Genomic DNA, 24761 nt, shown 5'->3' on the forward strand with positions numbered 1-24761 from the left:
ACCGACTCCTCCCTCTCGGGCCGTGGACGCACCGACTCCTCCCTCTCGGGCTGTGGACGTACCGACTCCTCCCTCTCGGGCTGTGGACGCACCGACTCCTCCCTCTCGGGCTGTGGACGCACCGACTCCTCCCTCTCGGGCTGTGGACGTTCGGGCTCCTCCCACTCGGGCTGTGGACGTTCGGGCTCCTCCCACTTAGGCTGTGGACGTTCGGGCTCCTCCCACTCGGGCTGTGGACGTTCGGGCTCCTCCCACTCGGGCTGTGGACGTTCGGGCGCCTCCCACTCGGGCTGTGGACGTTCGGGCGCCTCCCACTCGGGCTGTTGCAGCGGCAGCTCCTCCTCCTCATACTGGGTGGGGCAGATGGCCACTGTGTGTCCATATGCCCCACAGCCGGGGCACAACTCTGCCGCAAGCCCTTTTAAAAATAGCTCCCAGCTGTCATCTGCCTCCTCCTGGGCCAGCTCCATTTTCCTCCACCTCATCCTCTCTTCCCTTTTTTTTTTTTTTAAACAAAACAAAAAAAACTGCACTTCCGCTCTGAGTCTCCAGGGGGCGCTATCCCACTTCTGACACCAACCTGTGGCAGGATAGCAGCAGAGGGAAGACTCAGAGACAGAAAGTGCAGTGAAACCAAAATATTTTAATTAACAAAACACAAATAAAAAGGCACGGTGGCCAACCAAAAAAGACGAACACAAAAACAGGCTTTAAACATCAACTATACAGAAAGAATCACTCACTCTCTCACACACGTCTTTTCACTGTTCCAAACACTCACCTCCTAACAAACACTCTAACAATACAAAAAACACAGAACCACCACAAAATAGGCTGCACCCCATCACAGGGGCAAATACTTTTTCACAGCACTGTATATAGTGTCGGTGTTGGTGCATACAGCAGACAGTGTCAGTGCATACAATAGTGTCAGTCCACACAACAGACAGTGTCAGAGCCCACAGTATACATTATCAGTGCACACAGTAGACACTGTCAGTACATACAGTAGACAGTGTCAGTACATACAGTAGACAGTGTCAATGGACACAATAGACAGTGTCAGTGCCACTCGGTACCGGTACTCGGGGCACTCAGTACTGGGGTATGGTGCACTCAGCACCGACACTTGGTACCAGGACTCAGTGCATTTGGTACCGACACAGTAACCTCGATCCCAGTATTGGTACCGGGAGCGGGAGCAACAGTGTCACAGTTACCATTAGTGGTGTGTTAACAGGGATGCCCACCTGTAAAAACAGCCACTGGCTACCATTCCAGTCAGTATAGACACGAGACTGGAAGCAGCCTGCTTGTAAAAATGTACCGATAGCTACACTAATACAGCAACGAGCTGCTAAAGTAGGCACGCCCACAGTAGCTGCTCGGTTTTATTTCAATCCTTACTATAAGAAAAAAGAAACACAACATTAATATATTACAATAATATACAATCATATTCAATAATTACACACAAACAGGGAACGCAAAGTGAGCACAGCTGAACAAAAACATTTTAACTCCGAGGAGTAGAAAAACAGAGACCACAAACCGACTTGCTGAGGTCTCGGGAAGGACGGCACTTGGGCCGCAGGCTTCCCACGGAGCAATAGGCCGTGGTGGGACTTTACTAGCACTCGGCTGCAATACAAGAAAAGCTAGAAATAAAAATGTTTTACTTCAGTGGTTCAATATATTAATTTAGCATTTCAAAACAAAGCTAAAAAATGCAGTAAAGGTGATTAGTTTTTATCAACGTGCTCTGATGTATTCAGGTTCAGGTGAAAAGGAAAATGGCATCGTTGTCAGTGTGCGTAGATCCTTTATGCTCTCGGGGGCGGAGTAGCAGCTGCATCACACTGCTCTGATTATAGTCTTTGGTATAAAGCTTTCAGGTTCTGAGACACAGGGGAGGGGCGGAGCCAGCAGCATAACAGATACAGACAAAAGCCAGGCAGTCTTCCCAGCGACAGCGTGTGGAAGTGACAGCGTGGGAGAAGTACAGTCTTGTAAAAGTGCAGAGCAGTTAGAAGCAGTTTGAAAACAGGTTGACAGCTGCAGAAGCTAAACTAAAAAATAAGAAAAAAAATAACATGGTCTTCAAGCCAGTAATCTGTGACACCTGCATGATGTGGGAAATTCAAGAAAACCCAGCAGAGCTAAACCAAGTGTGTGTAAAATGCCGCACGATCCAGGACTTGCTTAAACTAGTAAGTATGCTAGAAATGGAGCTGCAAGAAATGAGACAGCAACAGGAGTTTGAGGAGCTGGCACACCCACAATTCATGCAATTCATGGAAGTCAGCACCCCTAGCAGACTGAAAGCCACCAGGGAGATAGAATAGGGTCAAAACAGCAGGGTTCAGGTAGGCAGAAGCAGGGAAAAAAAATACTTTGTCAAACACAACTACCAGAAATCAAAACATCCAACAAATTTGAGCCATTTCAAAATTTAGATGATTAAACCAACATCAAGAGAACGAAAGGAACAACATCCAGGACCCTATAAAAACACTGCTGGCCAGGCAGCAAAAAGAAGGGAGGTCATGATTGTTGGGGACTCTATATTGAGAAACACAGCAAGTTCAGTTCGCAGTTTGGACCCCCTTACTACAACAGTGTGCTGCCTTCCAGGAGCCTCTGTCACGCACATCACTGAGAACGTGGACAGGCTCCTAGAACGAACAGGAGACGACCTGGTAGTAGTCGTCCACATCGGTACAAACAACATTGGAAGAGACAGGCCAAGATCCATGCAAAACAAATTCAGAGAGCTAGGAAGGAAATTAATAGAAAATACCAAACTGTGTTTTTTTCTGGGACACTGCCGGCACCTTGCAAAGAAGCATGCGGACAGCTGGAAATACATAATCAAAATGCATGGCTGAAATCGTGGTGCACACAGGAAGGCTTCATCTTTCTTGAACATTGGAGCACATTCTACAACAAGGACTATCTATATAGACGGGACGGACTGCACTTAAACAAAAAGGGAACCAATCTACTCGGAGAAAGGATCCTTGAGGAGGTTCAGAAGCATTTAACCCTTTGCGGTCCTATGTCGTACCTGGTCCGACATTGCAATTATTCCTATCCGGTCCATTGTCGGACCCTGTCCGACATCATCAAAAAACGCAAAAAACGGGTTTCTAGTCGTTTTTTCTCCAGAAAAAGCCGAGAAAACCATTCAATGGCCGAGTCGGAGCGACAGGAACCGAGACAAACCGCTAAAAAAAAAAAAAATGTATAAAAAGGTGTATCTCATGAATAGTCATTATTATTATTATTTATTTCTTAGCAGACGCCCTTATCCAGGGCGACTTACAATCGTAAGCAAATACATTTCAAGTGTTACAATACAAGTAATACAATAAGAGCAAGTCATACTTGCCATTGGCATCCCATATGGGCGGTAATAAGGAAACAAGATGAATGTTACTGTATCAGCGCACAGAGACTATCATGGACATTTGCAGAGCTTTTTTGAGATGTTATAGTAATAAAATAATGACTTGGATCGCATTATTGAGGAGTTTGGTGATAAAACGAGTGATCAGGAGATGATTGATTGGTATGTACGACTATTATTATTATTATTATTTATTTCTTAGCATATGTGAAAGCGATAGTGAACGAAAGGGTGGGGCAGGGCTGGAGATGCCTAGTGAGTGCTTTGTTGATATGCAGGGCCTTTTAAACCCGTTTGACTGTGAAAAAAAAATACTTTTAAACAGCGCGTCTAATATTAACGGCGTGTGTGAAAATAAACTGGACCTGACGCGCCTGACGCGCACTTAATAAATGGAATGCAAAGGGTTAAAGTAGAAAGGAAGGGGGGAGAAGACAAAAAAACAAAAGGGAGACCACATCAAAACAAGGGCATCAACTCAGGTAAGACAGCCATTAACTAAATGCTAGACGTCTCAGAAACAAAATGTTAGAACTTGTTCTAGTTACTGCACTAACAAGTAACTACGATGTGATAGGTGTTACAGAAACTTGGTTGTCTGAGAGTGATGGAGACAAATATAATATTAGTGGGTATGCACTGCATAGGAAAGACAGGCAGGACAGAAGAAGCGGAGGGGTAGCGCTATACATAAGACCATGCTATAGACCGCCAAATTCAGATGCCGAGCAAAATAATATGTTATACAATGACATTAGAAATGCGTGTAGCAAAGGATAAGCCATACTAAAGGGGGATTTCAACTTCCCCCATATAAAATGGGAGAACCCAGTGCGGAGCACGACGGACGAAAGAGAGGTCAGAGACCCATTGGCAAACTCAGACCACAACATGGTCTCATTTGAAGTGATTTTTAAAAACTAAAAAGTAATGATTAAACCTAAGGTTTACAATTTTAGAAAAGCAAACTATGAAGGTATGAAACAGAGACTAACAGAAGTAGATTGGAGTAAAATAGAGAAAACATCCACAGAAAAAGGATGGCTGTTTTTTAAAAATGTAGTACTAGAGGCGCAAAACAATTACATACCAAAAGTAGACAAATCTAAATCTAAAACAAAATGGCCAAAATATTCAGCGAAAAAAGGCACTTTAAAGAGCGTTTAAAAGGGACCAAAAACAAAGTACACAGAAAGAGTGCTTGGAACTGCAAACACAAGTCAAAAAGGAAGTTAGAAAGGCCAAGAGAGAGATAGAAATGAACATTGCTAAGGGGGCAAAAACCAATTCCAAAATGTTTTTCCAATATTATAACAGCAAGAGAACACTCAGAGAGGAGGTTAAATGTCTAAGAGATACAAATGGCAAAATCATAGACGAAGAAAAAAAATAGCAAATATATTAAATGATTACTTTTCACAAGTTTTTACAAAGGAGGATATGGAAACATGCCCCACATGTCAACCTGTTCCTATCCAGTTTAAAATAACTTTAACATAACAGAGGCAGAAGTGTTAAAGGGACTAGGCGCTCTTAAAATCCCTTGGGCCGGATGACACCCTTCCAGTAGTACACAAAGAAATGAAAGAAGTTATTTACAAACCACTAACCAAGATCATGCAACAGTCTCTTGACACAGGGGTTGTACTGACAGACTGGAGAATTGCAAACGTAATACAGATCAACAAAAAGGGAGACAAAACCGAACCAGGTAACTATAGACCAATAAACCTGACTTCTATTATATGTAAACTTATGGAAACTATAATAAGATCCAAAATGGAAAATTACCTATATGGTAACAGTATCCTGGGAGACAGTCAACATGGTTTTAGGAAAGGGAGAACGTGTCTAACTAACCTGCTCAATTTTTTTGAGGATGCAACATCGACAATGGATAATTGCAAAGCATATGACATGGTTTATTTAGATTTCCAGAAAGCTTTTGACAAAGTTCCGTATAAAAGATTAATTCTAAAACTTAACACAGTGGGGATTCAAGTAAATGCATCCACATGGATTAGGGAGTGGTTAACATATAGAAAACAGAAAGTACTGATTAGAGGAGAACCCTCAAAATAGAGCGAGGTAACCAGTGGTGTACCACATAGATCAGTATTAGGTCCTCTGCTATTCCTAATCTACATTAATGATTTAGATTCTGGTATAGTAAGCAAACTTGTTAAATTTACAGACGACACAAAAATAGGAGGAGTGGCAAACACTGTTGCAGCAGCAAAGGTCATTCAAAATGATCTAGATAGCATTCAGAACTGGGCAGACACATGACAAATGACATTTAATAGAGAAAAGTAGAAGGTACTGCACACAGGCAATAAAAATGTGCCTTATAAATATCATATGGGAGATACTGAAATTGAAGAAGGAATCTATGAAAAAGACATAGGAGTTTATGCTGACTCAGAAATGTCTTCATCTAGACAATGTGGGGAAGCTATAAAAAAGGCCAACAAGATGCTCGGATATATTGTGAAAAGTGTTGAATTTAAATCAAGGGAAGTAATGTTAAAATTTTACAATGCATTTGTAAGACCTCATCTAGAATTTTGTGTTCAGTTCTGGTCACCTCATTACAAAAAGAATATTATTGCTCTAGAAAGAGTGCAAAGAACAGCAACCAGAATTATCCCAGGTTTCAAAGGCATGTCGTATGCAGACAGTCTAAAAGAATTGAATCTATTCTGTCTTGAACAAAGAAGACTACGTGGCGATCTGATTCAAGCATTCAAAATCCTAAAAGGTATAGACAATGTTGACCCAGGGGACTTTTTTGACCCGAAAAAAGAAACAAGGACCAGGGGTCACAAATGGAGATTAGATAAAGGGGCATTCAGAACAGAAAATAGGAGGCACTTTTTTACACAGAGAATTGTGAGGGTCTGGAACCAATTCCCCAGTAATATTGTTGAAGCTGACACCCTGGGATCTTCAAGAAGCTGTTTGATGAGATTCTGGGATCAATAAGCTACTAACAACCAAACGAGCAAGATGGGCCGAATGGCCTCCTCTCGTCTGTAAACTTTCTTATGTTCTTATGTTCTTTCTTATGTTCTTTCTTATGTTCAGGTGTCAAAGTCTAACAACTATATTTCACATGCTTTTTTAAAATAATTTAACTGTTAAGTAGAATTTAAACGTTTAACCCTTAATCTGTAAACTATAAGCCAACACCCTACACGCAACTACTGTAGATGTGTTTTGTGTGCTTTAAGAAGAATCTATACTCCATCGTGGTAAATAAATAAATACCCCCTTTATTACCCTGTTCTGGTGACATCTGATTAAATTAAATTGAATAGGATGATTGCCTTTTGAGATACAGTATATGAATACATGTTAACTTAATTTAATGTCCTTGAACTAAATTAATTACAGATATTGACAAAACTGAATTAGCTAAAACTTACCAACTTACCACTGTAAAATGCATACTTACATTTGGAGCCACCTGATATTCAATGTAGCTCTTTAAGCCATACATTTTAGATCCCTTTTTGGGATCTGCTACAACACAGTCCAACTGAGTTTCAGGATAGGACCACACTGGACCAACTTCGCCAACCTGAAATTATAAAATCACATTTAATGCACATAACTAAAACAAGTATTTAGTGAATAAATGTCCTGTCAAAGTGTCAATCAATAATATTTTGGGCACTTGTGGATCTGATTGCTCATTAAAATCTATGTACTGTGAGTGAGAATGACAGAAATAGAGAATGCAAGTACAATTAGGGAAATCTAAATGTGTGAGAGTTGTGTGCAACTATTCAGCAACAATCATGGTAAAAGTAGACATATCTGAGTGTCTCCCGGATGTTCCTGGATTGGCAACATCTGCAGAAAACCACCACCAGAAAGCACCACTCTTGTCATGAAGGAGCGAGCCTGCAAACGTGTCCAACATATTGTGTCAAGCAACAGACAAGCTACAATGGCCCAAATCACAGAAACACAGCCAGAGCTACAGTATGTGTTTCCCGCCCACTATTAAGTTAATTCTGTAATGTATTGGCCAGTCAGTGCATATTCAGTAAGCCATGATATCGGGAGAGAGGTAAAAGGGGTAATAAAATGCCCCACTGCAGTCGTTCGAAATTGATTGTTGCACAGTATACCTACATACATTATACACTTTCTCATGCTTTTCCCATGGTTACCCTAGGCATTTACCATAGTTTATCATGGCTTCCATGTTTTTAAATGTCCTTTACCATAGTTCTCTGGTCTTAACCATGTTTACCTATCCTTTACCATGCTTTCTTTCACTGTGCTTTTTTACACTTTGATATGCTCTGGTAAACTTTTATAAGGACTTTTAAGGCCAACTAACAACTAACTGCAGGTCAACCATGTGGTTCACGTCCTTTGCATAGTACTTTATGATTTGAGAACTGTATAATAAAGCATCCACACCCATTAACCTACCTGCTTGCAGTTTTTCAACATTATCACATTGCAATTGGACCATTTGCTGTTTAAATCCCAGTAAGCGCTTGGGAATGTACATGTCAGATTGTGTCTGAGGAGATATCAGATGCAGACTGGGCAGGTTTCAGCACACATCCACAGGGAATCATACCACTAATCATTAGGTTATATATAGAAATGTTACCCATTACCAATTGGGATATATCTCTGTGTAGCCTGATTTACCTGAGTACGTATATCCCAGCTGCTCGAAGAGTCCCCGCCCTTGAGGGGATTAAGTGGTGCGAGCAGAAGGGGTCAGCACCAATTTCTATTCAGGCCCGCTGTGTTGGAGTGAACGCAGTGACCTTGAAAAGTAATGGATAACATTTATATTTCAGGGAACCGGGGTTATGATATATAACCAAATGCTCCCTTTCAAGTCGGAAATGTTATTCCATTACCGATTGGGAAGGAAGTACTTGCGGCACTGGTAGATGTGCTAAAAAGGGTAGACCATGTGTGTCAAAGAGTATACTGAGTGGCTTCCCTTAGCACTCTGGTCCCCAAACCAGGGTTTTAAGGAATCTAAGACATTCAGTCTATAGAACCTAGTAAAAGTATGGGGGGGGGGGGGGGTTGGGGGCGGCAGCACTGCATATGTCTGAGACAGATGCACCCTGAAATAATACCCAAGAGGTTGAGAGGCCTTCTCTGGTGGGGGCAATTCACTTTGACAGCTGCTGTTAGGACAGGGCTTGTCCATGGAACTTAGACCCATAGCAGATAAAGAGCTGCTCTGCTTGACACCAGCCCTGAGTCCAGTCAACAAAGTACGCTAATGCCCTAACTTAGAATGTGGAGCATGTGGAGATTCCTCTACCTGTCAGTTTGGAAAGGTTGTGGTTGAAAAGACTCTAACTCCACAGACTAATGGACATAAAAAGCAGAGACGCTTTTAGGGAGGAAAGCAGGGTAAGTACAGAGTGTGAACTTAGTCCTGGCCTCCGTGAAAAATAGGTAGGCTTTAGCAATGGAAAATGCTTGCATTTCAACAGCTCCCTTTGCAGATGTGATTGGTAGCATTTATCAAAGACAAGTATTTCAGCTCTGCAGAATGCAGGGGCTCGAATGGTGGTTTCCTTAGCACGTTAAGCACCACATTCAACCGCTAGCAAGGGACAAGGTCCCTAGGATGACGCAACCTCAGAGCTCTCTTTAAAAAATCCAGCCAGGTAGTGAGCTCCTGGGAAGACAGAGTCTATTTTAATTTGATGGTAAACAAAAATAGCTTCTAGGTAGCCCTTAAGAGTAGAGGGAGACTTTCCATTTTAAACAGGTCCTGCAAAAACTGCAGTATGGCTGTCATGGGGCAAGGGATGGGGTCCAGCCCACGAGATAGACACCAAGTCAGATAAAATTTTTGCGTACCCGAATCTCTCCCAGACAAGGTTCACAACCTTCTGGTGAAGCCGCCACTCCGAACTATGAGGCCCACCTCTCGAGAGGAGGTCCGCTGCCCACATTGTCGCCCCCTACAGATGAACTGCCTTTAAGGACAGGAGGTTTTCTTGGGCCCAGAGCAGAAGCTTGTGGGCGACACGATGGAGGTTGGGGGACCAGAGACGGCCTTGCTGGTTTATATAGGCCATGACTAACATGTTGTCCATACAAACTAGCACTCCTTTGTAGCTCCCCAGAAAAATTCTGGACACTCCCTGCACTCCCATATATCGCCCGAGCCCAGGTTGGATGTGTCTGTAGTAATGACCTCTCTCCTCGTGGTGTTGCCCAGCGCTGCAACCAAGCGCAGATGAGCTGGGTGTTTCCACCTGTGACAGGGAGGACCTTGTCGCTGGTTCAGTTGCGCTGCTGCTTTGTTAAACAGGAAGGCTTGCTCAGAGCTGAGCTGATTAGGTCCTGATTGGCTGGGGGGGCGTACCCGGGGAGCTTACACCTCTTTAAGAAGGCAGCAGCGCCAACATTCAAGGCTACTGTTTGGCCACAGCCATACAGACAGACGCTGAGTGAAAGCTTGCTGTGTTTACATCGAGGAGGAGAGCGTCCGCTCCATGGAGAGAACTGCAACATGAGACCCTTCCACTCCAAGACTGTAGTCGTGAAGGCATTGCCCAGATCGTCATTAACCTGACGCAACGAGGGCCTATGGTCCACTGACAATGACTGCAGCAGCGTAGACTGGTAAGCTTTCAGTATGCTACTGTAGTTGACCAGGTGTGTGTCAAACGCAGTAGCCGTGTAGTCATTCTTCAGTGACACGACACTGCTTGTTAGGGAAGAAACATCTTTAGAAAGCAACAACAGGTTGAGCATTGGGACCAGCGAGACAATGGAAGCCTCAACAGGTGGGAAGTGGGAAGATGGCAGTGGCACAGATCTTGCTATGTAATTAGGGTGTGGAAAATCAAAGTCACATTGAATATATTATGCACATTCATCATAATGTATGTATAATGAAAATACAGTGGGTTAGTGTTATTTTTTTTTTATATATATATTTTTTAATTCTGGCTTTAGACAGCACTTTACAAAATAGCATTCCAAAAAGCACTCTGACAGGTTTTTTGCAACATGAATGTTAACCCGAGAAAGCACACACACAAATGGGGTAGGCAAAAAAGTTAAAGGTACGGTAATTTTATGAATCCCTTGCTTTCTTGTTTTCTTTTATTCAACATGTTTAAACTGGGTAGTTACGTGAAGTGACAGCATGTAAAAAGTGAAAGTGAATTCCCAAACGCATCATCTTTTTAATCTGCAGCTGAATCCATTCTGTCCTGCTAAGAGCTGAATTTACTATTTTAAACCCATAATAAAATAAGCATTGATCAGTTTCCATCAGTAGCACAGTTCAGTTGGTAACAGCATGTACTCATTTTATTACATGCCCCACCTACAGAAACTGCCCCCCCACACACTTTTGAAACAAAAAAGTTACGCCACTGAGCCTAATTAAACCAATGAAGACCTAAAATTTAAAAAAGAATGTTGCCAGCATTTTATCTAAAATTGATTTTCACATAAGAAAGCGTTTTATTTTAATAATAAAGAATGATCACATTTCAGTATCCTACAATATCATGCAGATATGAATGGGGTAAACAAGATAATAAAAAGCCTAGATTTGCTAGTAACACAGTTTTACAAACAACGGGAGCAGCACTTCCCACTTTGGCGGGCAGGGTATGGTGTTTGAGTCAGACTGCAGGGTGAGCGAGTTTAGCCTCTGAGATAAATTCTCCAGCTACAGACCTGTACACATTTGCCTGGGCTGCCAGATTTTTTTTACAATGCCAAATTTTGGAAGTAACCAGACAAAAAGTAGCCAAATTGTGTTTTTTAACCCTGACGCGCCGGACCGCTCTAATTTCGGTGCCTAAGCCCAGATAATGCAATCTCTCTTCCGGGATGTCTCACGGCAATAATGAGCCATATCAGTCTTTCTGAGCCTTGTCATTAAATACGGCTAGGCACTAGGAACAAATAGAGTGTATCCAAACATGCCAATTATGATGATACAATTCAAAACTGTCACACAGGAGACGTGTCTACCAGTGCGCATTTTGTAATTTTGCTCAGAAAGCACCAGTAGATTAATCCGTATTTTGTAGTTTTATTCAGAAATTACCAGAAGATTCATCCACAAGGAAGTAACATAGACAGCTGTTTTATATTTTTTGCAGGATAATCAGACACTTGAAGAGGACAAGATCAAGAGGAGAGTACTTACACCACACTATGTCACTTTAATTTATTCATTCATGTGTTTGTGAATGAAATGAGTGCCCTTATTCTGCTTGTTGAATTGTTTTGTGTGTATTAGTGGTTGGGGGGTTTGCAGGATCGAAGGAGAAGGATGGCTGCAGATCACAGTCCCTGAAGACCAGAATGCCCCTTGATGAGCTCGAGGATATCAACATCCTTTTCATAGAAGACCACGAGGGGACAGATCCACTGGAGGAGGACCAGCTGGATGAGGAGCTGATGATGGAGGAGGGTAGAGAGGAAGAGAAAGATGCAGTTCCAGACAGGCCCCAGTCCAGCACTTCCAGTATCAAGTAAGTGCATTGTTTACAGTATTCATTGTTTTATATGTTTTTTCCCCTATTCAAAATGGCTTTTTATGTATTCCCAATTTTTTGTCTTTCTTTTGTAGTACGGCTTCCACGGCTCATGTCTCCATACCTGCAGTCTACACGCACTCATTGCCCACCAAGTGCCACGTCGTCGCAACGCACCAGATCGCTAGTCACTAGGTCGCTCTGCGCCTGCTCAACTACTTCTACTGCCTCCACAAGTGATGCTTCTACACATGATGCTTCTGCACCTGCTGCTGCGGAACCCACTCCAGTCGACTTTGTGGATGAAGAGAGTGACGCAGACCCATGGCACCAAGACCGTTCCCATTCAGACCAAGTCGTCCTGTAGGAGTAGACATCACGTACCCGTACTCTTTGATCCACCACAGCTAAGTTCACCTGCAAAATTATTGCCAACATCTGCAAACTTACAAATTCCCAGGGCTAGCTATGGAAATAATCAAGGCTGTTGGGACAAAGTGGCCCCAGATGAATTAATATGCTTCACTGGCCTCATAATTTACATGGGAATTGTACCTGACGTTCATCGGCATTGGAGCACGGCTTCATTGCATCATGGCTAATGGGCTAGGACGATCAGGACACGTGTTCGATTCAAGGCAATAATGGCTGCACTACATGTCGTCGTTCCTCCCACCAAGAATAATAATGATCGGATACACAAACTGCACTACCTCCTCGATCACGTCAAAGCTACATGTTTTAAACTTTACCAGCCAAACCAAAAGGTAGCAGTCAATGAGCGCATGGTTAGGTCTAAGTTGTGATCAGGTTTTAGACAGTTCATGAAAGATAAACCAACTAGGTAGGGGTTCAAGTTGTGGGTTCTGGCAGCGTCAAACAATAGTTACGCAATTGTTTTTGATAGTTACAGCAGCAGCCGTGACGGAAGGGTAATTGGTTTAGCGAAAAAGGTTGTCTTAGAATTGGGCCAGCCACTTGCCCATCAAGGCTATATTGTATGGGTTGATAAGTTTATACATCAGAAAATTTGCTGATGGAAATAAAAAGGCTTGGTTGTTGTGGCACGTGCAACTCAAATCACGTAAACTTTCTCTTTATTCTGAGGGATTAGAATGGGAATGTCGGAGCAAGCATGGGGATATGAGATGGTGTCGTATTGAGGAAGGGAACATTCTAGCTGTTCAGTGGAGGGAACCTTGAGCCGTTACATGTTTGTTGTCATTTCATAGTGTCAATGAATCGAGTACAGTAGAAAGAATGTAAAAAAAAAAAAAAGGAGGAGCGTTGGACTGGAATGGCTAAAAAGGAACACAAAATATTTGTTGCGGGCTTCGCCCATGAATGCAATGGGAAACTTTTTTGTATGCTTCACAAACAGCCTTGCTTCCAAATTTGGCACTCTCCGGATGCTGATCAACATTGTGTCGTTAATAAATAGCAGGAAAAAGCTACTAGCAGATGGATTTTGTTGAAGAGGAATGAAAAGGAATGGATAGCCAAGGTAAGTTAGCTGGGCTGGATTGATTGGGGGGATGGTGCTGGGACGCCGGCATCACCGTCGAGCCTACCCGAGGTATCATGGACTAATCGACGAAACACCGGAGATGGTTGTTTTATATAATTCATGTTTTTCATCTTTGTCTTAACTTGTTTTCTTTGTAAGTATTGTAGGACTATAAGAGTAGTTAAAAGGTTAAATTTTGCTTAAATTCAAAATGGTCGCAAAGAGAAACTTGATCGCCATCAAAGAAAGAGGAAAGGCAACGAACATTGAACCAATAAATTAATTAAATGATTTGGTCTGCTGACGCTGGTCAAATTTATAGCAAGAGATTTCCAATGGGCTACTGAGCAAGATTGGGTTGCCTAACCAAGAGCACAGACAATTTTACAGCAAGTCGGCCTCTGACAAAACTGGAATCACAGACGACAACTGACAACAATGGAGTATTGCCAGTTCAACTAAAGAGATTTGACATGTGGGAATGTAATAAATGTATAAGCAGAAAGAGTGAGAGTTATAAAGTATAACAGGGTGTTGCCATAAGTCGCTGCACTGCACTTGGGCAGCAGTGTGGAGTAGTGGTTAGGGCTCTGGACTCCTGACCGGAGGGTTGTGGGTTCAGTCCCCAGTGGGGGACACTGCTGTTGTACCCTTGAGCAAGGTACTTTACCTAGATTGCTCCAGTAAAAACCCAACTGTATAAATGGGTAATTGTATGTAAAAATAATGTGATATCTGTATAATGTGAAATAATGTATAATGTGATATCTTGTAACAATTGTAAGTCGCCCTGGATAAGGGCGTCTGCTAAGAAATAAATAATAATAAAAATAATAATAAACCAGGGGCCAGTGTCAGATCATAAGTCGCTGCACTGTATAACCAGGGGCCAGTGTCATATTTGATGGAAACAATTTACTTAATTGAGTAATTGGTGCTAGAGTAAATATAGAATGAATAAAAACAAATATAATGGGTGTTAAATTTAGATGCCATGGATTATAATCAAGGGATATATAATTAAAACAGATTGATAAAGAACTGATTACGATTTTGTAATATCCTATTAACTAGAAGTTACTGAGTTTGTATTTTGATATTTTTCCTGACTCATATATTCAAACAGTTACCCTACATACACACTAGATTCATGATAGTGAAGACAAACATAGATGATTGATGAATGCTTGCTTCTACTTATGATTGACAGGTTACATTTAAGCTGAAATGTTAATTGAATGTTTTCTAATGCTAAACTTAATGTACTGACTACTTTGACAAATTATTTCTTACTTTTGTACTGTATTACTTCACTCGCTTTGATAAAATGCATAGACTATGTAACAGTGCTGCATCAGTATTGTTCAACTGTGTTTCATTTTCTGGATCTTAAGCTTGGTTGGAAGTAATAATTACATATCAGCGAGTTACTCTTGATTGAGTATTGCAAATGTACTTAATACTTCCTACAGTATGGTAAGGTGCTATATAAAATAGTTGTTGCTATAAATTCACAAATGTTTAGTTACACTGTTAATTAGCTTCACAGTTCATTTTTGACAGGTAGTAAATTGTCAAATGTAAGTTTTTTTTGCATTTATTAATGTTGTGCTGTTTTATTGTTGTTTATTTTATAATGTACATAAAATAAATAATTTCTCTGAGAATTAAACTTTGTGGAAAATGTGTTTTTTGATGCACTTGTAATTTGTATATTCTTTTTAATAAAAACAACTTACATGCATTTTTTTCACTTGTATTTATTCACACATTTCAAGGTTACACGGTTTTACATAACATTTGGCAATGTACTTTGTAATATTTTGCTTAGTCTGGACTACTTTGATAAGATAGCTCACAGCGCTGAAAACACCGTCGTTTTCAGGCATTTTGACCATGGCCCGGACAAAATCTCGTAGCTCCTCAAAGCTAGAAATGTTATTTTTTTTTTTTCATTTGAAATCCTCATAACATTTCGCAACTGTAACGTCCCAATTTTTTTAATTTGGTCATGTGGCACAGCTTACACAAAAAAATTAAATACATTCCACAACAAAAAAGACATGGTATCATTGGAAACAGCTTCTTAACCCTTTCAGGACCAAACATTTTTCAGTGGGATGGTCCCCCAGGACCAGGCATTTTTTGGCTGCATTTGACTCTCGTCCTATAAAAGTTTGATTGAGTGATTGCAATGACATAATACACGTTTATTCACAGGGTCTTTGTAAGCAATAATGGACACTGCTCTTGATTTATTTCCTTAAAATAAATATTTATAAAAAAATAAGTTATTCATTCCATTATTATCAGCAATTATCACAAAAAAACATACCTGATACATTTAGTTCATGAAACAGTATTTGCTTATATCCACTTGTTTCTTGATATTTATAAATGTTGTAAAAACATATGACACAGAATAAATGTTCCAATATAATTATAAGCAAAATAAATCAGAATTACAGTGTTTCCCTTTTTTTATTCGCTCTAAACAGGTTCCTGTGATGTTCTGTTTCTGTCTCTGCCGGTCTGCTGTAAACTATCTCTGCCCTTAGACACTAAATTCCCCTCTCAGTGAACATGAAAACGGTGGCCCTGTAAGTCATCAAAACTAAGTGCTTTTTTTTTTTTTTACACGATTTTCGGTCCTAGAAGCCCACTTCAGTATGATCGTGTTAACACGATCGCGGTCCTTAAAGGGTTAAGGCCTTTCTGTAGATATATGTGGAAATAATTTCTGATTTAAGGTTGCCAAACTACAAGCCCTAAAACACAAAGTGGTCATATTCATGCCTGTATATGGTCATTTTATTTATGCAGGAAAGGGTAAAACAGCCACAAAGCAGTACCCACATTTAAAACTTAAATATATATTTAAAAAGCATAAATAAGTGCTACATGTTTATTTAAAATAAGATTTCTATTACACGAGAGAAGATGTTAAAACTTCATGCTGATTTGAACTCGGCTCTCGCCAAGATAAGCACCAACTAAGACGTAGCTTTACAGTAAACTAATGTGATCCATAGGTGTCTCCATCCATTTACGTTTCCTTCCATATGATGATGTAGATATCCTTCTGTCTGGTGTTAATGGCTGAAGTGTAATGCTGGCTCCAGGGATCAGCTTATTTTGCCTCCCTGGCGCATCAGCACACACAACGGCTGCGATGCTGGCTCCGGGGATCAACCACAGTGCGGCCTCCCCAGCGCATCAGCATGACAACCGTCTGGATTGAGCTAAGTAGGGTACATCTCTGGGGTTTTCAAGTGGGCACCTTCCATCCTCAGTGTTTCGTCGACTAGCCCACGACACCTCAAGAGGGCTCGCCGGTGATTCTGGCGTCCCAGCATCACCCTCCTCCGTCCCCCACTCAACTCAGCCCAGCTTACTTACCTGTACATCAGTGTTTCTTTCTTACTATTGTGCTTGAGATCCCCAGCCAGAATCTTTCCGTCTCAACCACAGCCAGTTGCTGCTCCTCTCTGCTGCTTCAGATAAGTTCTTCACTGTGCGACGCAACTCTTGGCCACTGAATCCGACGTCTCTGAGAAACCGGGTTTTAGAGTGTGCCACAAATCCTCGACAACCCACTTCCACTGGGTAAACCCGAACTCTCCATCCTAGCTGTTCTGCTTCAGTGGCTAGTTGAGCATACCGCAGTTTCTTCCTCTCATACGCCTCATCTACAGCATCTTCCCATGGCACTGTTAACTCTACCAGGTGAACAAGACAATATCTGGTCGAAGGTTAGTGGTGGCAATCTCAGGTGGAAAAATAAGCCGTTGACCAACATCTGCCAGCATTTTCCAGTCTCTAGCAGCTTCCAGTTGTCCTGGGCGAGGATTGGTTTTAACACCTTTTCTGCCGGTTGCTCTCCTGGGCGGAGGAATGTTGTCTTTTGTGTGTAATGTTTTGATGGAACAGGTGACAACTTATTGGTCATGTTACGCTTGTCTTCCAATGCTAAGGCCAAACATCGCAGCACCTGGTCATGGCGCCAAGTAAACCGTCCTTGGCTAAGAGCCACCTTACATCCTGTCAAAATGTGCCTTAATGTTGCAGGTGATGAACACAAAGGACATGAGGGATCCTCTCCTACCCAGAGGTTTAGGTTCTGTGGCGATGGGAGAACATCATATGTTGACCTGATGAGGAAACTGATCCTGCTCTGTTCCATTGACCATAGGTCTTGCCAGCCAATCTTGCGTTGTAACACAGGTTCTTACATGTTTATTTAAAATAAGAAAATAACTAATGTTATAAACAATTTATTTATCTGCTTTGCTTGTTTTTTTCTCACAATTTACAGTACAAGCACCACTGTCTTTTTCTTATCTGATAAGATCAAATGCGGTAGGTCTACGAATTGTTTTTTTATTCAGAACGTAGTGTAAAATGTAATTGTCCTGATCTGAATCTCAGTCGTTAAATGCAGATCTTTATTGACATAACTTTGTAAAAATATTACCAGTAACCTGACAATGTGGTCATTTTTGTCATCTGATTTTGAAGAAGTTTAACAATAGATGTAAGTTAATATGGTACTTGTAAATTGTCCAGTGTATTCAGTTTGTTGAAGGACATACGCTTTTAAATACTAGATTTAATATTTCGTATGAACTTTGAGTATCGTGGTTGGTAAGAATTTGTTTATTAGTTTCCCCAGTGTTTAGCGAAGTTTAATAAATAACAAAATGTTTGTTGACAACAAGACAAATGATAACATGTTCCTGTTTACAGTTTTTAAAAGAATATTCTGATTTTGTAAAGACATGAATGCGTTTTATATGTTTATTCCTACCAAAAATTACTTATTTGGAATTCCACTTGTGCTGAGTTAGAAAATAAACATACTGCTCCGTATCACCAGATTTATATATCGCCATTTTAAAATTCAAACACGGAATTCATTATTCCCCATATTGTTTATTAGCTTATTAAAATGATATGATATTGCAATTAATACAGCACTTGCCAATTTCCTAACTCAATTTGAACAGCTAAGCCTTTTACCGATTAAAACAATTCTTCAAACACACACACGCACGCACGCACGCACACACACACACACACACACAAATGTTTCCATCCACACTACCTTTACAAAACCACACAGGTTTCTTTACCGTGACAGCCTCTCTCCTCACACAGACTGCAAGCTGCCCCGATCAAACATTTCACCCTGTTTAAATGCCAGCTTGCTAAATTACAGGCAGGTGATACTAATTCAAACTAATTACATTTATCTGGCAGGGACAGAAATTAACCCTATCCCTGCCAACTACCAACACATTTTCTTCAGGCAGGGATATGCCTTGCCAAAATATATATAATCATAATTAAACCATAGATGTGTGTGTGTGTGTATGTTTACGTATTTACACGTAACCCAGTTATTATTTGTAATATTATATTGAAAAACCCGAACCTAAGTTGAATACATTTTAACTGTAAGACACACCGATAATGCTGGTTGTGTTGTGTTGTTTTGACGCGTATTAATAAAGTTTGTTCATATACTTGTATAGGGGGACAAACTTTGGCAGGGGGGCACATTTTTGTATTTATTTGCTCTGCTTACTGTTGGTGTGCACACTCATTTGAACAGCATATTTTTACTGCAGAGAGTACCGCACCATATTTAAAAATGTGTACAGGTTATAGGACCCATCGTCACACCGAAAGGATATAAACAAATATTGAATAGACTCAAAACTTCAAGTGCGCGGCGATCAGAATCAACAAACCGAGCATGTACTAACACCTCATCATTTAAAGGGAGCCATGTTTTCAGGTATTCAACTACTGTTTGGTAAAAAGCAATGACAGCTGAGTAAAATTTGTTTACTTCCTCTTCACTTATGTTGCCGCTGTGCAATAGATTTCTCGCTTTGCATTATGTCGTAAACCCAACAAAAACCTGACTCGCTGGCTTCACCTTGCTGCAGTCTACATCCAGTATAGCGTGATTATTCTACAATTACAATGGCTTAATAAACTTCTGCATATGTTTTCTCAGCATTGTTGTCAACTGAGTGTGCATGACATGGATGCAGGGATCTTCGCGTTGCAAAAATATATGAGTTCAGTAAAGAACAGCAAGACAAGGAATTTCCTAGACATTCATTCGAAACGAGGGTTCGGGGTTTCTTACACAGATGCAAAACAGCTTCTTAATGCAACTGTTTAAGGATGCGTTCAATTGCTGTCTTAACCACAGGGATGAAATGTGCTTCAGCATAGCCCTATATTCTATGTTGCAGAACTCACAGTGACTGGCCAGCTCATTTTTTCTTTTGCAGGACTTGACTTGTAAGGTTCTGCTTTTTACAAAATTGTGTTTCCCCATAATTACCAATGTCTTGTCCATTGCAAAAGAAATACAATTACTCCAGGGTACAGCGTGGTCTCTCAATAAATCACTGAGTTTAGATAGAAGCGTATTTGCATCTCCTGCGCTGGTGGTGCACATGTTTAAAAACTCAACTGATACCTTGTTGTTCCGTTCTGTATCAAAAAGAGTTATTGGATTTTTTTTTTTTACCCAAGTCATTAGTTCTATCCATCCCAAGGGAAAATGGACCACAAATCACAGATTCTACCTTAGGTGAAAGAGTGTATTTTTTTCCATGTGTTCGTTGCTGTCAACGTCTCTCTCCACATTATTTCATCCTTGATGGGCACATCTTACTGACTTGTTGCATGTATCACAGAAAAACTTATACTGTTCATTTTTATCTTGGCGTATGCATCGCCATTCTGGTGCCGAAGATGACCATTCAGGGTTGAATATAGTATTATATTTTAAAGTGACAAATTTCTGTTTGCCTGACATACAGTTGACTCGACCCGCTCACAGTAACATCAATAGGCAGACAATACATGTCGTCGCACATCCTCTACTGGCTACAAAATGTCATGTGACACAGTAGCCATTAGAAAGTCCTTACTACAGTGACTGACAGACTGGAGTTAGATAAAAAAATGCGTACAACATATGTTAACCCTTTGTGGTCCTATGTCGGACCTGGTCCGACATTGCAATTATTCCTATCCGGTCCATTGTCGGACCCTGTCCGACATCATCAAAAGAACACAAAAAACGGGTTTCTAGACGTTTTTTCTCTGGAAAAAGCCGAGAAAACCATTCAATGGCCGAGTGGGAGCGACAGGAGCCGAAACAAGCCGATAAAAAAATAAAAATAAAAAAAGGCGTATCTCATGATTAGTCATACTTGCCCCTGGCATCCCATATGGGCGGTCATAAGGAAACAAGCTAGCTGTTACTGTATCAGCGCACAGACTGTCACAGACATTTGCAGAGCTTTTTTGAGATGTTATAGTAATAAAATAATGACTTGGATTGCATTATTGAGAAGTCTGGTGATAAAACGAGTGATCAGGAGATGATTGATCGGTATGTACGACTATTATTATTATTATTATTATTATTATTATTATTATTATTATTATTATTATTATTATTATTATTTCTTAGCATATGTGAAAGCGATAGCGAACGAAAAGGTGGGGCGGGGCTGGAGATGCCTAGTGAGTGCTTTGTTGATATGCAGGGCCTTTTAAACCCGTTTGACTGTGGAAAAAAATACCTTTAAACAGCGCGTCTAAAATTAACTGCGCGTGTGAAAATAAATTGGACCTGATGCGCACTTAATAAATGGACTGCAAAGGGTTAATGTTACTTTTAATGCTACCTTTAGCATAGAATCTAGATTTCATGACGTAAGCGTGAATATGTGAGACAGGGTTCAAAGGCTTGAGTCTCGAAACCCGGTACAGAGCCGACCGGTACAAGGCTGGGAATAGGTTCTGTGGCCGATCAGTGAAAGTCTCGGTACCAATGGTAAATAGCCAGGCTATGTCGGCACAAAAGGAGTGCTTGGTGCTCAACACGGACTAGAGGCCGACCGAGGGGCTCAGAGCCAATTGGTACTGGCTTGGTACCATGCCATGGAAGCAGGTGCTGATGCTCAGAAAAGTGAATGTTCTGCAGAGGCCACTTGGCAAAAATGCATGGCTTACACCAGCGGTTTGATGCAGAGCCAAGATCAGCCAGTTGACTAGCTCCTGCTAGCAGCCTGCGCTAAAATGATGCTGAAGCAGCTGCTCACTATACCAGCATGAGACACTGGGGAGATGTTCTCCCTGGCTGTAGTTGACTCCAGTCAACACAGCCTCACAGTGTAGCTGTAAACAGCCTTTAGACTAACAAGTGCCTCGTCCTGAAGTGCAGAGAAGCTGGCTGATCAGTCAGGCAGCTGCGACTGAAGGCTGTCTGAGCACAGGCTTTGTAGCTTAGCAACAGAGATACGCCACATCCGCACTGGAACAATCTCCCTAGAGAGGAGAACGAAGGAAAAGCAAAATGCTTTCCTAAATGCTTTCCTAATGCTAGTAATACAAATATTACTGTCTCGCTTGCTCTTTTTTTTGTTTTTTAGTAAAAGAAAAGACTCCCGGTGGAACGCAGCAGCAAGGAGCAGAAGAGTGCTGAGTTAGCCCAGAGGGGGGAACTGGATCCCTAGGAAAGAGCGGGGAAACCTGCCAGCTTCCAGCAGTGCACAAGGCCACAGTGGAAAGTAACCAGAAACGAGGACTAAACGTGCAGAAAACACGCAAAAGTATGATATATACTAGAGGCGTGAATATTTTTCCCTGAAGGAAGAGGGAGAGATGTAGAAACAATTCGACTTATCTCACAAAACCGCGATGGTCAGTGCAGCTCTTTTTCAGACAAGGCTGAAAGAGAAAATTACTCCCTAAGGGGCTGGGACTCTATGCCTGATGCAACGGGGGCTCTTTGAGCAGCTTTGACATTTGTGGTCAGGTAAATCGGGCTACTCAGAGGTACATCCCAATCAGTAATGGAATAACATTTTCTACTAAAGGGAACTTATAAATATATGATGGTGTCTTAATGACTGCTAACTTACATAGATAGTTATCTTTTCTTTAGTTTTTACTGGCTGCTTTGATAAAAGATACAGTTCCGGTCCTGATTTGGAAAATCCAGGAAACCTATTAATTAGATAAAAAAAATATATATTACAATCCAACCAGAATTGACACCCTCCATGAAATGTCACGTTATTATTGAGGTTCAGATAATCAAGGTTGTGTTATGAACACGGAAAAACTTTCAAATTAAGAAACAAAACAGTATGTTAATTCAGAATTCCATTGTGACTGGGTGTAAACCCCTGCTCAGAGCACAGAAGGAGTAAGAATGTCCTTGTTAATGTATATATTACTGTGTTGTAGTAGACAGTTAAGTATTTAAAAGGTTAATTCCAGAGGTAATTAAGTCATCAGCCTCCCAAGCAATTGTCTGCAGTTATTGCACATTATATGCCAATTGACAGCATTTAAATATGACATTCAATTGGCCGTTATTGAACTTGCAGCAGACTGAAGGAGGAGGCTAAAATGCCGGTCAATGGGACAAAAGCAATGACAATACACAATAGAAAAACTGGGGCCATGCAAAGTTGTTACTTACTTGTTGAGCGCCATTTTCATTGTGGACCCGCTCCGATTTATACCTCCTCCTTCTCCAGACCCTGACTCAGGGTATCCTCCTGAAGACTTGAGATCATCCCACTCATCATCCCACTCATCATCTGCAGTGCCTGTCAAACACACAGAACCACATGTGAAACGCACAAAAGTACACCACTGCAATCACTATAATGAATTTATTGACATGTATTTATTTATAGAGTGCACTACTCTAAAACAATGCAAGACAATGTATCTTACATTAGCAATGATCCTGTAGTCCATGCCATACAAACAGTGCAACACAATGCATCTTACATTAGCAATCATCCTGTAGTCCATGCCACACAAACAATGCATCCTACATTAGCAATCATCCTGTAGTCCATGCCATACAAACAGTGCAACACAATGCATCTTACATTAAGCCAATGGGACATGAGGGAGAATGAGCAGACAGCATCTGAGGTACATCTTGCTACCGCCATCTAGTGTTGGTGGTGTGAGCGTGCAGCCTCGCTGCTTAGAGAGGGTTTGACCTCGGGTTCGTTCACCATGACAAACGAAGAGCTGGTCAGACTGACTCAGCGCTCTCGTTCTATTCACAGAGCATCTCAATGCCCAAACTGGGCAGAGGGAATTTAATCTCCTATCCGACTCCTTCGCAAAGGGAGGGGGATGGAAAGCCTCTAGTTCCACTGATTGATTCAAGTGAAAAGCTGTAATCACCTTAGGGAGGAAAGCAGGATTCGTGCTCAACGATACTGTTTCCATCGTCCCAAACGCGCATACAGGAACTGTGCATGAACAGTGCCTGTAGCTCACTGACTCACTTAGCGGAGGCGATAGCTAACAGAAAGTCTGTTTTCATAGAGAGAAATTTCAGCTCTATGGTATCTACGGGCTCAAACGGGGCCTTCGTGAGAGCCTCTAGCACCACATCTAGACTACATTCGGGGAGGATGTCCTTTATAGGTCGCAACTGCCGAGCACCCTTTAGAAAATGGGTCTCCAGAATATGAGCGCCCAGGGATACGGAATCAATGGGAACGTGGCATGCAGATATGGCTGCTAGGTACACTTTCAATGTAGAGGGGGATTTACCCGCCTCTAGTAGATCTTGCAGAAACTAAAATAACTGCTAGGGCAATACATGGGATCATGGCCTCTGTCCATGCACCAGTTTTGGAAATATTTCCGCTCTTGTGGAAGAAGCCCTAGCGTTCTGCAGTGTACTAATTACTGCGTTTGAGAGCCCTAGGGTGGACAGACGATCCCATTCAGGGGCTGAGGAGAACAGTCGCTTCCTCTCTCCTGACCTTCTCGAGGAAGGCAGGGAGCAGCGGTATAGATGGGAAAGCGTATAAAAGCACTGTGGGCCATTCGTGCGCTAGGGCATCGACGCCTAGTGGGCCTCTGCAGCTGCTGAGGGAGAACCACAGGAGGCAATGGGTCGTCTCTTCCGTGGCAAAGAGGTCGACCTGGGCTTCCCCAAAGCATTCCCAAATGCGCTGCACCACCTGAGGGTGCAGTCGCCATTCTGACGGGTGAGGAACCTCCCTAGAGAGGCGGTCTGCCACCCAGTTTACCACTCCTGGGAGATGTACAGCCCGGAGGGACAGTAGGTGCCTCTGTGCCCAGATCAGTAGCCAAAAGGCTAAGCGGTGTAATGAAGCCCTCCCTGGTGGTTCACGTACGCAACCACGTTGTTAGTGTTTCTACCTCTTGTTTGAGGGCCAAGACCTGGAGAGGGTCGTTCACGGATGTGACCGTGATCCCTCGAAAGGGAGGAGGTCCTGAGAGGAAT

General features: G+C 41.7%; 1 protein-coding gene across 3 annotated transcripts in view; it reads right to left on the reverse strand.

Annotated features, from left to right (window-relative positions):
- Window positions 1–24761, reverse strand: part of LOC117411388 (sorting nexin-9-like) — a 227263-nt gene that overhangs the window by 66993 nt on the left and 135509 nt on the right. For all 3 annotated transcript variants that reach the window (XM_059025354.1, XM_034921779.2, XM_034921780.2), the window contains 3 exons: window positions 22956–23085; window positions 22390–22474; window positions 6867–6992 (listed from right to left, as the gene is read on the reverse strand). In XM_059025354.1, the coding sequence (XP_058881337.1) occupies window positions 6867–6992; window positions 22390–22474; window positions 22956–23085 (341 nt within the window). The remainder of the gene's footprint in view (window positions 1–6866; window positions 6993–22389; window positions 22475–22955; window positions 23086–24761) is intronic.

The sequence above is a fragment of the Acipenser ruthenus genome, chromosome 6 (assembly GCF_902713425.1).
Source record: "Acipenser ruthenus chromosome 6, fAciRut3.2 maternal haplotype, whole genome shotgun sequence".
NCBI classification, from domain to species: Eukaryota; Metazoa; Chordata; class Actinopteri; order Acipenseriformes; family Acipenseridae; genus Acipenser; species Acipenser ruthenus.